Below are 12,898 nucleotides of genomic sequence, written 5' to 3'. Positions count from 1 at the left end.
TCAACAGAACATTCCGTTTCCCGGTTAGAAATGTCACAATTGTATTGCTTTCCCTCAGAGCTATCCGCTTGTCGTATATATTGAGCGGAACCAGAGATTCAAAGGAAATTGCGGTTTGCAAATTTCAGCTACTTCCAGGAAAGGGTGCCAGTATCAGTAACACAGCCAGCACATTGAGTTTTCTATTTCTTTCCCTATTGTTTGTTTTAAATGGTTGTTTATCATTTGCTCTTTAATAAAAAAAAACACAAGTTCTCAATGGAAAATAAAATGTTTCACATGATTCATTTTTTTTCCTGTGATGTGTTTGGGTTCAATTCAAATTCAAGAAAGTTTGCATTGTTGGAATATAGTTAAAATACATTTCAACTGATAAGGAGTATAATGTGACTTTCCACTTGCACACACTGAGTACCTGTGTACTCAGTACGTCAGCGTGCACGTCCTCTATGAGTTCCGGGCCTTCCCACTTTCAAAATCTTCTTCCGCACTTGTAGACTTTAGTGCGACTTTAGTGGTCTCTCTCCAATATGCCTTATAAAGAAAACAGAACTGGTGAGTAATTGAGAGTGACTTTTCTAGTTCATTTATCAATGTTATTATTTTTATAGTCACTGTTTTATTGCTTTTGGTTTTTATGGAACTAAAGTTTAGAGCATACTCTGCACATAATACTGTTTTTAATGAAACAAATGTTTTATGTTGTCTGTTGAAATGTTAGGATATATTCCTTGATGCTTCTGTGCCCATTTCTCCTTAGAGGATACACTAAGAATTAATATTGATATTGAGAAAAAACATTGACCCTATGATATTTCCTCATAATAAATTACACTTAGATCTTTTCTATTTCTCGAACGTAAGGGCAACTTAACAGTCAATACTGTACGTGTGACTACTAAATAATTTAATTAGACCTAACTCAAAAAAAGATGATTAAGAAAATAACTTTTTGATTGATTCAATCTATCTGTATATATGTGTATATATATGTGTGTGTATGTATGTGTATATATATATATATACACATACATGCACATATAGCTAGTTTGTAATTTGTAGTTTGTAAATGCAAAGGTGATCATTAACATGGCTTTTCACTGTTATTGTAAAAAAAATCAAATAAAATAAAAACTACTGAACAAGTCAAGAGTAGTATTGCACACCAGACTGTTATTGTAACAGTCAGCAGTTTCTGTTCTCTCTTTTGAGTGAGTAACGGAAATATACACGCAAGACATGCTGGATTATTTTGAAATCCGCATCAATACTGAAATATTCAGAATGATTGTTGATGTCGAAAATGGTTTATGGTTTGTTTCAGTTACAAATTTGCTTAAGTTTGCCTCAGATGTAGTCTAATTATTTAAATGGCTTTGTAATATTGCAATGGTCTTTTGAGGTAAAGGGTTACATTTGTTTTGCATACATTTTCACACACAAAACTCAAAAAGCGGACAAAAACTAATATACTTTGAAAATATTTCTGTGCCTCAGGACAATCGCTAACTATGGACATGTTTGACGAGTGGGACATCTTGGACCTTCTCGAGAATGTGACCTACAACCCAGACGATGTTGTCAGTGATAGTGTCAAACTCTGCAGGAAGTCAAATGTCAATGATTTTGGCTCCAAATTCAACCCGGCTTTCTGCTATGTCAATTTCTTCCTGAGTTACCTTGGTAATGGCCTCGTCCTCTACATCATTTACAAGTATGAGAAGCTCAACTCAGTGACAAACATTTTCTTACTCAATCTGGTTCTCTCCAACATCCTGTTTGCCACCAGTCTCCCATTTTGGGCAACTTATCATCTGTCTGAGTGGATTTTTGGAGATATTTTATGCAAGTTGGTCAGCAGCGCCTACTTCATCGGTTTCTACAGCTCCATCCTGTTCCTCACACTTATGACATTCGACCGATACCTTGCAGTGGTGCATGCGGTGGCAGCTGCTAAGAGCAGAAAGAGGAGCTATGCTTTCATTTCTTCTGTTGTGGTTTGGTGCATCAGTATTATAGCCAGTGTGAAAGAACTGGTTTTCCAAAAGGTGTGGAAGAGTAATTCCAATGGGCTAGTGTGTGAGGAGTCAGGATACTCTGAAAGCACCATGGCATTGTGGCGTCTGGTCACATATTATCAACAATTTCTGGTGTTCTTCCTCTTACCTTTGTTCATGGTAAGCTACTGCTACATCAGCATCACTGTCCGCATCATGTCCACTCGAATGAGGGACAAATGTCGTGCCATCAAGCTGATATTCATCATCATCTTTACCTTCTTCCTCTGCTGGACCCCCTACAATATCGTCATCCTGCTTCGAGCCATACAAAGCTCCAGTCCGGATGTCGATTGCACTTACTCAGATAAGCTGGACTATGCGTTGTTTGTGACCCGCAATGTAGCCTACCTTTATTGTTGTATCAGTCCAGTCTTTTACACATTTGTGGGTAAAAAATTTCAGAGCCACTTTAAAAGGCTGCTTGCTAAGAAAATCCCTTGTCTCAGGAGACACCTAAGTCTCAGCAGCCAGAGTACACGAAGCACATCACAGAAGACACCGCATTCTGATTATGAGTACTAGACAAACCCATTCAACTACATGCTGTAACTAGAAATTTGAGGGAAATCATAAATTTAAAGTTACAAGTTAATGTTAAAACAAAATTATGAAACTGTTACCATGAAAAAGTATATTTTATTGATGATGTTGAATTAGTATGTTGATGATGATGAAGTCTTTGTTATGCTGCACTTTCTGGATAAAGTACAACTTTTGTTGACGTTTTTTTTCCCCCTTCATAACTAAAACCTCTGGGGCAGTTTCTCATTAGCTAACACAATCATTTGGTGAATCATGGACTTACATGGAGAAATAGTTTGAACTCGTCATGGTCATATGTTGAAATGATGGGTGTCATTCTTATTCCCAAAAATGTTTTGATGTAAGTTTAAAAAAGTGACTTGTAGATATTGTACTCAAAATTAATTTAAGGATAATATTGAAGGAATCTGTGCGTCAAAAAAACAAACGCACCAATAAAAGTTACTGTAAAACATTTTTGAATAATGTGTAAACTATTAGGCATTAAATTAAAAAGGGCTGAGGCTTTATGTTGTGTTTTTATTTAGTTTGGAAATATACTATTTTACAAATCTGTATTACTGTGCCACTGTCAATGTCACAACAGCTCACACACAAGCAAGCAAAGGGGCCTGTTTTTGTTTTTTCATCTCATGTGATATCCTTGTTAAAACTCACAAAACACAAAAGGTTTACTGAATTGCCAAATATAGTCTTGAAAAGGATGAAAAACCAGGGAAAAAATAAATTCCTCTCCTTAATATCACCACGCCATGTTGCAATTAATAACATGACACAACTGTACCATGCACTGTTTATCAACTGGAGCACTTCAGAATGAATCTTTATCAAATAACATGAATACATTATGCTCACTAGCGATACTGATTAATGAATGTATTAATGCTTGAAGATTATTCCGACATGTTTTGTCAGGTTTGGCTATTTCTGACCAGCCAATCAGAGAACAGAAAAAAAATGCTGATGTTATTGTGGGCCATCTAACTGTCCTTAGGTAAATTTGAAGTCTGATTCTGAATCTGGTTAAATAAACAAATCCAATACTCTATATCAAGCTAATGATGCGTGCTTGTTATCCCCTCAGGGCAAACAGAGGACCCTTCTGTTCCCCCTCACCTCCTCCTTTTGATATTTTGGGGCCCTTTGAATTGCATAGCGTCTGGACCGTACCAAGTGTATCGATGAAACGGGGGGTCCGCTGCTTTATCTAGCAGTTGGCTGTGTGATCATGCACCTGGGGTTCGAGGCTCCCAAACACCATCTTTTTCGAGGTGCTCGCTCACACCCGCCTTAATTATTCAAAAAGGAGGTAAAAGAACGCATTTTAAGCCGCATAGCAAGGTGACTTGACTTCTATTTTTTAATCGATAGATAACAGCGACGTATTCGGCTGCAAGGAAGACCCTGCAGGAGCTGGAAATCAGCAACATCCCGCAGGGATTCGCTCCATTGTCTCTCGGTTGGGTTTGGATTTTTGGGTCTCCCTGTAAAAATGTCTCATGTGACCAAGTTGTTGTTACCAGTCCTGTGTAGCATCACCATCACCTGCAGAGCTGCGTCCCCAGTTAACCGTAAGTGGGTGCAAACAGACACACTGGTAGCAAAGCTAGCTAATTTGGAGTCGATGAAGTGACGATAAGAATTTGGGGCTAAACTGCCTGAAAACGATTATCTACCTAATTTTCCGTCATGCACTCACCAGGCAAACATTAAACGTATATGTACACTTACGTAACGTTATAAGATCAAGTTCCGCGTCTATTTGCTGAATTGACGAAGATAAAGATACAGTAAATCAGGTAATCACCATCTGTGGACTTCTTCACCCCTGAACATCACAATAGAGATGACGTAAATAGAGATCAGAGATGACATAAATATAGATCTGTTGTTATTATTATTACTATCATTATTATAATTACTGTTTTGCCATATGTGCTTTTTTGCTTTGTCCCACACATAAATGGGCGATTCTTGTATTGTGCTGATCGTGACAGTAGGTTTTGTCATAGGGCGTGTGTGTGTGCGTGCGTGTGTGTGTGTGTGTGTATATATATACATATATAAGTGTGTGTATATATGTATATATATATATATATATATATATATATATATATATATATATATATATATATATATATATATGTATATATATATGTATGTGTGTGTGTGTGTATCTGTATGTGTATGTACCTTGTTGTTGTATGAAAAGACAAAGAGACAAACAAACTATGGAGGCTTTCAAAGTTTTAGAATACTGTATTGGATGAACACTCAATTTGTAAAAAGTGGTATTGAAATTTTTTTGTGTCCTTTTAGGAAGGTGTGAGGACAGTTTGGCCACACCTCTTCCGTATAGCTCCTTCACCAGCTCATCCGTTTATGCTCGAGATTATGGGGCTGGTTATGCCAAGCTTAATCGGAAACAAGGTATGCAGATTGAAATTTTGTGACCTTATCCGTTAGAATTTAAACTTGTGTAGTTCAAGATAATTTAATTGTATCACTCTGAATATTGCTTTAGAGTTGCCAATGTGGAGCAAAAATTACATTCATACTTGTAGCTAAACACTACAAAGATCATTTTTCAAGTGTGTGTTATTCTTGGAAATTATGGCCATTGAACAGTTTACATTTTTCCATTTCTTCTGTGCCATTTCTTAACTTGTCCATCTGTGTGATACTTCCAAAACCAGGGGCTGGAGGCTGGTCGCCTTCGGACTCAGACCGTTACCGATGGTTACAGGTCGATTTGGGTGCCAGAAAACAGCTTGTTGCCATAGCAACTCAGGGCCGCTACAGTAGCTCCGACTGGACCAGCAAATATCAGCTCCTTTATAGTGACACGCAGACAAACTGGAGGCCTTATTTACAGGATGGAAACATCTGGGTAAGGAAGATTCTTCAACTTTTGTGCCATCTGTACTTTTGAATTTGACCACCAAATCCAAAAGTTGTTCCGTTTCTGTCTACATCCAGAACTTTGACGGCAACGTGAACAGCGATGGAGTGATTCGTTATCAGCTGCAGCACGTCATTCTGGCCCGTTACGTCCGCTTTGTCCCATTGGACAAGAGCAAGGAGGGTCGCGTCGGACTCCGTCTGGAACTCTATGGCTGCTCATACTGTGAGTAGTATTTGAGTATTGTTCACCCTTCATTGGGATATAGGGTTAGGGTTAGTTTAGGGTTGCCAACTCTTCTACCAACTTGGAAAGATGCACTTTGGGATGAAATTATATATGCCCAGTCGGACGACCCAAATCAGTTCATGCCAAAAAAGTACTGACTTTGGGACTCATTCCTTTATACGATATTTTTTTTTACTATGATAGCCAAAGTCAACTGCCTACTGTTGGCCCAATAATGAACCCAATAATGTCTTCTAGGGGCTGATGTGATCGGTTTTGATGGCCATGGAATCCTGTCCTACCGCTTTAGGAGTAAAAAGATGAAGATTTTAAAGGATGTCATTGCTCTGAAGTTTAGAACCACAGCTCGAGATGGAGTGTTGCTCCACGGGGAGGGACAACAAGGAGACTATGTTTCTCTGGAGCTTCGAAGGGCGAGACTTCAGCTCAGTATGAATCTTGGTAGGTTTCCTAACATTAAGCGGACCGTAACAGCGCTGCCCCTGTTAAGCTTTTCCTTTCCAGCTGCCAAAGTTTAACCGTCAACATTCTTCTGCTCTCAGGCAGTAACCAGTACGGCTCTATCCAAGGCCACACATCGGTGACCAGTGGGAGCTTACTTGACGACGACCACTGGCACTCAGTTGTCATCGAGCGATACAGAAGGAATGTCAACTTTACTTTGGATCACCATGTTCATCACTTCAGGACCAATGGAGAGTTTGCTCATCTCGATCTCGACTATGAGGTAAAGCACCACTGTGCTGTGTCCACCCTCAATTTCCCCCCAAAGTAGCAGCAGACACATTTGAATGAATGCATGTTATGAATTGAAACGATAGCATTTGTTTTCCTTCCAGATTAGCTTCGGGGGTCTACCTCTATCAGCAAAGTCAAGCTCGGGAGGTCGAGACAATTTTGTGGGCTGCATGGAGGGGATTACCTACAATGGCGACAACATTACGCACTTGGTCCGCAGGGGGAAAGTGGACACATCCAGCTTTGTAAGACGATTCTCCCTTTTTAGCTGTGCTCATTCGGGTTTTGGAAAGCTGCGTGCTACTCCAGTGCATGACTGCATGTGTGTAGTCTGTATATTTAGTGTGCAACAAAAATAAAACTAAACTCCATACATAGAGTCAGCAGTGATAGTTTTGTAACAATGATTTTATGTTACTGCATTCTTACTACTTTTCTTGTCTCTCTTTTCTACCTTCCCCTTCTCCCCCACCATAGCGCAACTTAACGTTTTCCTGTGCTGAGTCCAACACCTTCCCTGTCTTCTTCAACTCCACATCGTTCCTGCTCCTGCCCGGTCAGACTGACAGTGACACACTGTCTGTCAGTCTGTCTTTCAGGACATGGAATCCAAATGGATTGCTGATGTTCACCGCGCTAGCTGACGGCTGGGTGGAGGTGGGACTGACCGAGGGCAAGATTGTCGTATATATGAACGTGACACAAAAAAAGAACACGCATATTGACATTTCATCAGGTGAGCTTTTACTCATTTGTCATTGGAGGTTCATGTTGCAATTCTCTACGAATGAGTTTATAAACATGAGGCGTGTTTGTCGTGTTCAGGCTCCGGCCTGAATGATGGCCAGTGGCACAGTGTCCATCTGAATGCTTTGGAGAACTATGCAATGCTAACAGTAGATGGAGACGAGGCATCCACAGTCAGAACCGCCATTCCAGTACAGATCATGACGGGCGGAACATACTACTTTGGAGGTGACGAGACCAAATGGCTTTGGATGTTGAATTTGCAACTGACTTTACTGAACTGAGGTCAAACTGGGACAAATTGAAAGTAGTGAATTTTGACCCCATTATTGTTTTCAAGGTTACTTCCCACATACAACCACTCACACACATCAGCGCCCCTTCCAGGGCTGCATGCAGTTGATCCACATCGATGACCATCTAGCTGACCTCAAGGCCGTGGAACAAGGTCTCATTGGAACCTTTGAAAATGTCAGCCTGAATATGTGCGCCATCATTGACAGGTACACAACGGTTGACCAATAGAATCGTTGTTTGGATGAGTTCGAGGCTGCCGTGTCTATTTCATTGCTCACCCGCGTGCCTGTCGTGGCCTTTTAGATGTGTCCCCAACCACTGTGAGCACGGATCCCGTTGTTCTCAAACATGGGATACATTCAGCTGCAACTGTAGTGGCACTGGATACGCTGGGGCTACTTGCCATACCTGTACGAGCACACAAAAGCACAATAACGTCATCATATTTTTAAAAAATATTTTTTGGGCTGATCAGTTCTGTGCTGTTTGTCTCCCTTGCAGCCAAGTTCCAGCAGTCCTGTGAAGACTATAAGCACCAGGGTAGAGGCACTGGGAGTTACTGGATTGACCCTGATGGCAGTGGTGCTATAGAGCCTTTCAGAGTTATGTGTGACATGACAGGTGAGCAAAAAATGTGTTGTCCGCTTCTGATCGTTTCATGTAATAAAAGCAATTTTAATACCGAATCAAGAAAAAGACAGGACATGTAAATTCAAAGTGCAGTTTCTAAATTAGGATTTTATTTGTTCTGACGGGACAAAATACAAAAATTCACAATGGCATTTGAGTCTGAACTTTGACTTGGCCACTCCGAAACTTTCATTTTCATATTTTTATTATACTATCATTTTTATATTATTTATTTATATTGTTTATTTATTTATGTTTCATTTTTTTGAGCATTCAGAGGTGGACTTGCTCGGATATTTTGGGTCTTTCTAACTTTCCTTATCTGCTGTTTACTGTCCACTGACTAATGTGTGAATTGGTGATTTACAGAAGAAAAAGTTTGGACCGTAGTGAAGAACAACCTTGCACCTCAGACATCAGTCATGACTGCTAATCCGGAGGAGAAGGCAGTACTGCAGATCACTTACAATGTAACAGATCAGCAGGTACGCAATAGTGACAGTATTTATGCTTGGCAAAGGGGAGTTCTTGGAATTTGTGAATAAACTACAATTAACTGCTAAAGAGAATATAAAATCGAGGGTGCAATTTTTTTGGGCATTTTCTTTTAGTTGTTTTCAGTCACCAGCAGAGCGGAAAAGTGCGAACAATATCTTGCCTATGCCTGCCGAATGTCCCGACTACTCAACACTCCAGGTGAATCAATTTGAAATAAAACATACATTATTATACTGTATAATGAACGTGATACAAAGGGCTTCAAACTATGTATTATCAGTTTAAAGACTTTGTTGCTTTTCTACAGAATCCTCAATAGATAATAATGCAATAAGACACTACACGTACAGTATCTTTTATAAATGAAAATATGATCTGATATTAGTTACGAAATATTTATTTTAACTTACAGGCAGTGAACCGTTTACCTGGTGGTTAGGACGAGCCAACGAGAGACATTTCTATTGGGGAGGTTCAGGTCCAGGGATACAGAAGTGTGCATGTGGAATTGAGCACAACTGCACCAACCCCAAACACTTTTGCAACTGTGACGCCGATCAGCGCTCCTGGTGAGTGGTGGGCAATCTTTCTTGTCTTTCTTTCCCAGTTAGGTTTGTAATCTGGAGTCTGTGCGTTGCGTTTGTGTCGGCAGGAAAGAAGATGCGGGCCTGTTGGTGTATAAGGACCACTTGCCAGTCCGGCAGGTTGTGGTTGGTGATACAGGCAGAGCTGGATCTGAGGCTAAGCTGACAGTGGGGGCGCTCAGATGTCAGGGGGACCGTGAGTTTCATACTCAGCAGAGAATGAAATGTGTTTATTTGAAATCGAATCACAACAGAATCATTGTGTCTGCTCTTACTGCCTTTAAAGGAAAATACTGGAATGCCGCGTCCTTCACAAGTCCAGCTTCCTTCCTCCACTTCTCTTCCATCAGAGGAGAAACCAGCACTGACATCTCCTTTTACTTTAAGACTTCCTCCAGCCATGGGGTCTTCCTTGACAACTCTGGAACATCGGACTTCCTTCACATTGAACTAAGAGGTACAGTATCGTCATATGTTCAGATCAACTGGAAAAGACTCAACAGCAGAACCAATTTCTTGTCTCTCCAATGTCTGAAGTTGAAGATTGCGTAACCTGAACGAATAATGTCCTCCTGGTGTTTCAGGAGGCTCCTGGGTGTCTTTCTCCTTCGATGTGGGCAGTGAGCGAATGGAGATTCTTGTGCACTCTGCGGTGCCTTTAAATGACGGCCAGTGGCATCGCGTGGAGGCCGAGAAGAACATCAAGGAGGCGGTGCTGCAGCTTGATGGACAGCACCGAGAGATCAGACTCACAGCTCCGCAGGGGCACACAAAACTGGAGTTCTACAGCGACCTTTACCTTGGTAAGAAAGAGCTGAGGTGTGAAAAAGTTCATGTCAAATCTCATTTTTTTTGGTCTCTTCCCAGGTGCCTCAGGAGGTCAGAGGGGATTCCTGGGCTGCATGCGAGCTCTGACGATAAACGGATTGACCTATGACTTGGAGGAAAAGGCTAAGGTGACTTCAGGGGTGAATCCAGGTTGCCAGGGTCACTGCAGCAGCTATGGGATGCACTGCAAGAATGGAGGGAAGTGCGTGGAGCAGTACAACAGATACTCTTGTGACTGCTCGCTCACGGCATTTGATGGACCTTTCTGTACTGAGGGTAGGGCCCACACACTAACTGGAGTCCTGCAGGTGACATCACATCAAGAAGTAACCCCTTCTCTTTCTTGAACTTTCCTGGATCTGCGGTAGACGTGGGCGCCTACTTTGAAACCGGAACCCTGGTGCGCTACGACTTCCAGCCAGAAGCAGCCTACTTTGTGGTCCAGGAGGGAAAAAGCTTTTCGGACGTCGCTGTTCCTGTTGAGGCCAACCTGACTCAGGAGCAGCTTAGTTTCAGCTTTAGCACTTCCAGTGCTCCAAGCATCCTGGTCTACGTCAGTTCCAGGACACAGGACTACCTGGCTGTGGTGCTCAGGGTTAATGGTGAGCTTCTGAGTTCCATCCTCTGCATGCGCAAACATGGGCTGTTGTTAAAATGCTGTTGCAATTTTGCAATCCTTTTGTACCAATGAGTGGTTTATCCATGTTTTTCCAGGAACGCTCCAGATCCGCTACAGATTAGGAGGGCTGAACGAACCTTTCACTATCGATATTGACCATCGTAACATGGCCAACGGGCAGCCTCACACTGTCAACATAAGCAGACACTTTCGGGAGATACGATTACAGGTGAGCTTTTAGCTACACCGACATAGCTGCCATATTTTTTTTTTTTGTTGGCCAAACACACATTTCATTGCTCCGTTTACTTTGCATGTTTTCCAGGTTGACCATTATCCAGTGTCCACTCACATATTACCCGAGGCCTCGGATACAGAATTCAACTTGATCAAAAGTTTGTTTCTTGGAAAGGTTTTTGGTAAGTGCTTAGGACAATCTTAAGGTGTTTGCTTACGAATTTTTTTTTTTTTTTTTTGACGGGGCTCATTTGTGTTGTGCTTGCAGAAACAGGACAAATTGACCCCATCTTGATTGAGCGCTACAACACGCCAGGCTTTGTGGGCTGCCTGTCAAGGGTTCAACTGAACAGTGTGGCGCCACTCAAAGCCGCCCTGCGCTCTGGCCAGGCGGCACCCGTCAGTACCCACGGGATTCTGGTTCCGTCCAATTGTGGAGCCTCCCCACTGACCATCTCCCCCTTGGCGGCAAATGACCCCTGGCACGTCGAAACCGGTAGGGTAAAATACCTGTGCATGAAACACGAGGAGAATGCCAGGTTCAACATTTCTGTGTTGACTTTGCTCACAGGCGGAGCAGTTTTCCCTTTCAGTGAGGAATCGTCAAGCAGTAATGGTGTCAATCGCAACTCTGCAGTCATTGGGGGTAAATATTAAAAGGCTAAAAAAAAAAAAACTGGTTCACAATGCAGTTTGCAACACAAAATTTGCATTGTGTCGCAGATAGACGCACTGAACAGCAAAACTATGAAGAGCTGTGTATTTTGGCAAGTTGCATCATGGGGGTTATGACCTTTTCTCTCCCATTTGTTGTGCTCCCAGGCATCATCGCCATGGTCATCTTTGCCGTTTTGTGCATCATGGTGTTTGTCATCCGCCACATGTTCCAACACAAAGGCTCCTACCATACCAACGAGGCTAAGGGTGCCGAGTCAGCGGACTGCGCCGACGCGGCTATCATCGTCAACGACCCCGCCTTCACCGAAACTATCGACGAGAGCAAGAAGGAATGGTTCATCTGAGCCCCCCACCCACCCACCCACTCAGCAACCACAAGAAAATAGACTCAAGACCGTAGGATGTACTGTATGGTAGTTTTAAGCATAGCGAGAAATAGTGGAACTCGGACGGCTTGTTTGAAGGTGTTTGTATGAACACTTTATGGACAAAGGGACATCAGCACATTCAGATGGTAGAGCATGTGTGAGAATGGTGGGCAGTTTATTTTAATGATCAAAAGACAACTGTGGGACACAGAATGGTATAAACGGACATGTGAATGATGAGAAGTGTAGCTTAATTTATTCATATTTAAGTTCTATTTTATTTATTTGCCTTCTTGCAATAACAATTACGGAAAGATGGCAGCGGAGACAGAAATCATGTACAGAAAGCTGCAGCTTTGTGCCAACTAATATTACTGCACATCACTAGCTATGATCATTTGTCATAATCCTGTTTTATTTTATATGTAAGAATGAAATCTTAGCACGCATGTATAAAAGAAAAGTGATGCTTTTTATTTACTTTGTGCCTGCACAACTTCAAGTGTCTCTTAAATGAATAAACTGCACTGATTTTTTTTTCTTTTTTTTTTTGCTGCCAAAACCAGGTCCGGGGATCACTCGAATCCTATCACTTAATTAACACTTTAATTTAATATGATAACAGGAAAAATGTAGTAAAACTCAAGGTTAGTGAATTAAATTTGTTAAATTAGTTTAGCCATTGAGAACAGCTGCATTCCAATGGACTGTACTTTTAAAGGTAAATTCCATTTAAAACCCTTTTACTTTTCATGTCTGGTTAAGAATGTTGCTTTCATTAACTATGGCTTACTCATACACTGACATTTGATTGTATCCCATTTCTTTGCATTGCAATGTAATGGCATGACATTTCTTCTTGTTTGATGGAAAAAAAACTTTGCCTGATTCTTTTTAGCATGTCCTTTTATTCCTCAGCA

The 12,898-nt window shown here is 41.4% G+C and overlaps 2 protein-coding genes across 4 annotated transcripts; both read left to right on the top strand.

Moving 5' to 3' along the window:
- The first annotated feature begins 100 nt into the window (after positions 1–100).
- Positions 101–3,657, top strand: LOC148387680 (C-C chemokine receptor type 1-like). The gene is made up of 2 exons (XM_088397379.1): positions 101–555; positions 1,498–3,657. The coding sequence occupies exons 1-2, from the start codon at positions 531–533 to the stop codon at positions 2,580–2,582; spliced, it is 1,110 nt and encodes a 369-aa protein (XP_088253505.1). The 5' UTR covers positions 101–530; the 3' UTR covers positions 2,583–3,657.
- Positions 3,658–3,745: 88 nt separating this feature from the next.
- cntnap2b (contactin associated protein 2b) lies at positions 3,746–12,871 on the top strand. Of its 3 annotated transcripts, none has more exons than XM_088397368.1 (25): positions 3,746–3,874; positions 3,975–4,174; positions 4,923–5,033; positions 5,300–5,493; positions 5,583–5,730; positions 5,992–6,195; positions 6,297–6,481; positions 6,594–6,737; positions 6,970–7,228; positions 7,318–7,467; positions 7,580–7,742; positions 7,840–7,946; positions 8,038–8,157; positions 8,536–8,651; positions 8,778–8,862; positions 9,077–9,233; positions 9,317–9,444; positions 9,535–9,705; positions 9,833–10,051; positions 10,116–10,352; positions 10,445–10,678; positions 10,791–10,924; positions 11,021–11,114; positions 11,201–11,578; positions 11,755–12,871. In XM_088397368.1, exons 2-25 carry the CDS (start codon positions 4,096–4,098, stop codon positions 11,952–11,954), a joined length of 4,017 nt encoding a protein of 1,338 aa, XP_088253494.1. In that variant the 5' UTR covers positions 3,746–3,874; positions 3,975–4,095; the 3' UTR covers positions 11,955–12,871. The 3 variants fall into 3 exon arrangements, with proteins under 3 accessions (XP_088253494.1, XP_088253495.1, XP_088253496.1); XM_088397369.1 differs by having other exon boundaries at positions 3,779–3,912; XM_088397370.1 differs by having other exon boundaries at positions 3,818–4,174; positions 11,201–11,428; positions 11,504–11,578.
- Positions 12,872–12,898: the final 27 nt, after the last annotated feature.

This window comes from Syngnathus floridae, chromosome 14 (genome assembly GCF_059516105.1).
Source record: "Syngnathus floridae isolate MCC-2025c chromosome 14, RoL_Sflo_1.0, whole genome shotgun sequence".
NCBI lineage: Eukaryota > Metazoa > Chordata > Actinopteri > Syngnathiformes > Syngnathidae > Syngnathus > Syngnathus floridae.
Note: the sequence above shows the minus strand (reverse complement) of the source record. Positions and strands in the feature narration are given on the sequence as shown.

Excerpts from the sequence above, each read along its gene's own strand:
- cntnap2b (XM_088397368.1), top strand. The coding sequence starts at position 4,096 with ATGTCTCATGTGACCAAGTTGTTGTTACCAGTCCTGTGTAGCATCACC. Across the intron at positions 4,175-4,922 it reads AGCTGCGTCCCCAGTTAACC|GAAGGTGTGAGGACAGTTTG; the intron begins GTAAGTGGGTGC and ends GTGTCCTTTTAG. Across the intron at positions 5,034-5,299 it reads CAAGCTTAATCGGAAACAAG|GGGCTGGAGGCTGGTCGCCT; the intron begins GTATGCAGATTG and ends TTCCAAAACCAG.
- LOC148387680 (XM_088397379.1), top strand. The coding sequence starts at position 531 with ATGCCTTATAAAGAAAACAGAACTG. Across the intron at positions 556-1,497 it reads TTATAAAGAAAACAGAACTG|GACAATCGCTAACTATGGAC; the intron begins GTGAGTAATTGA and ends TCTGTGCCTCAG.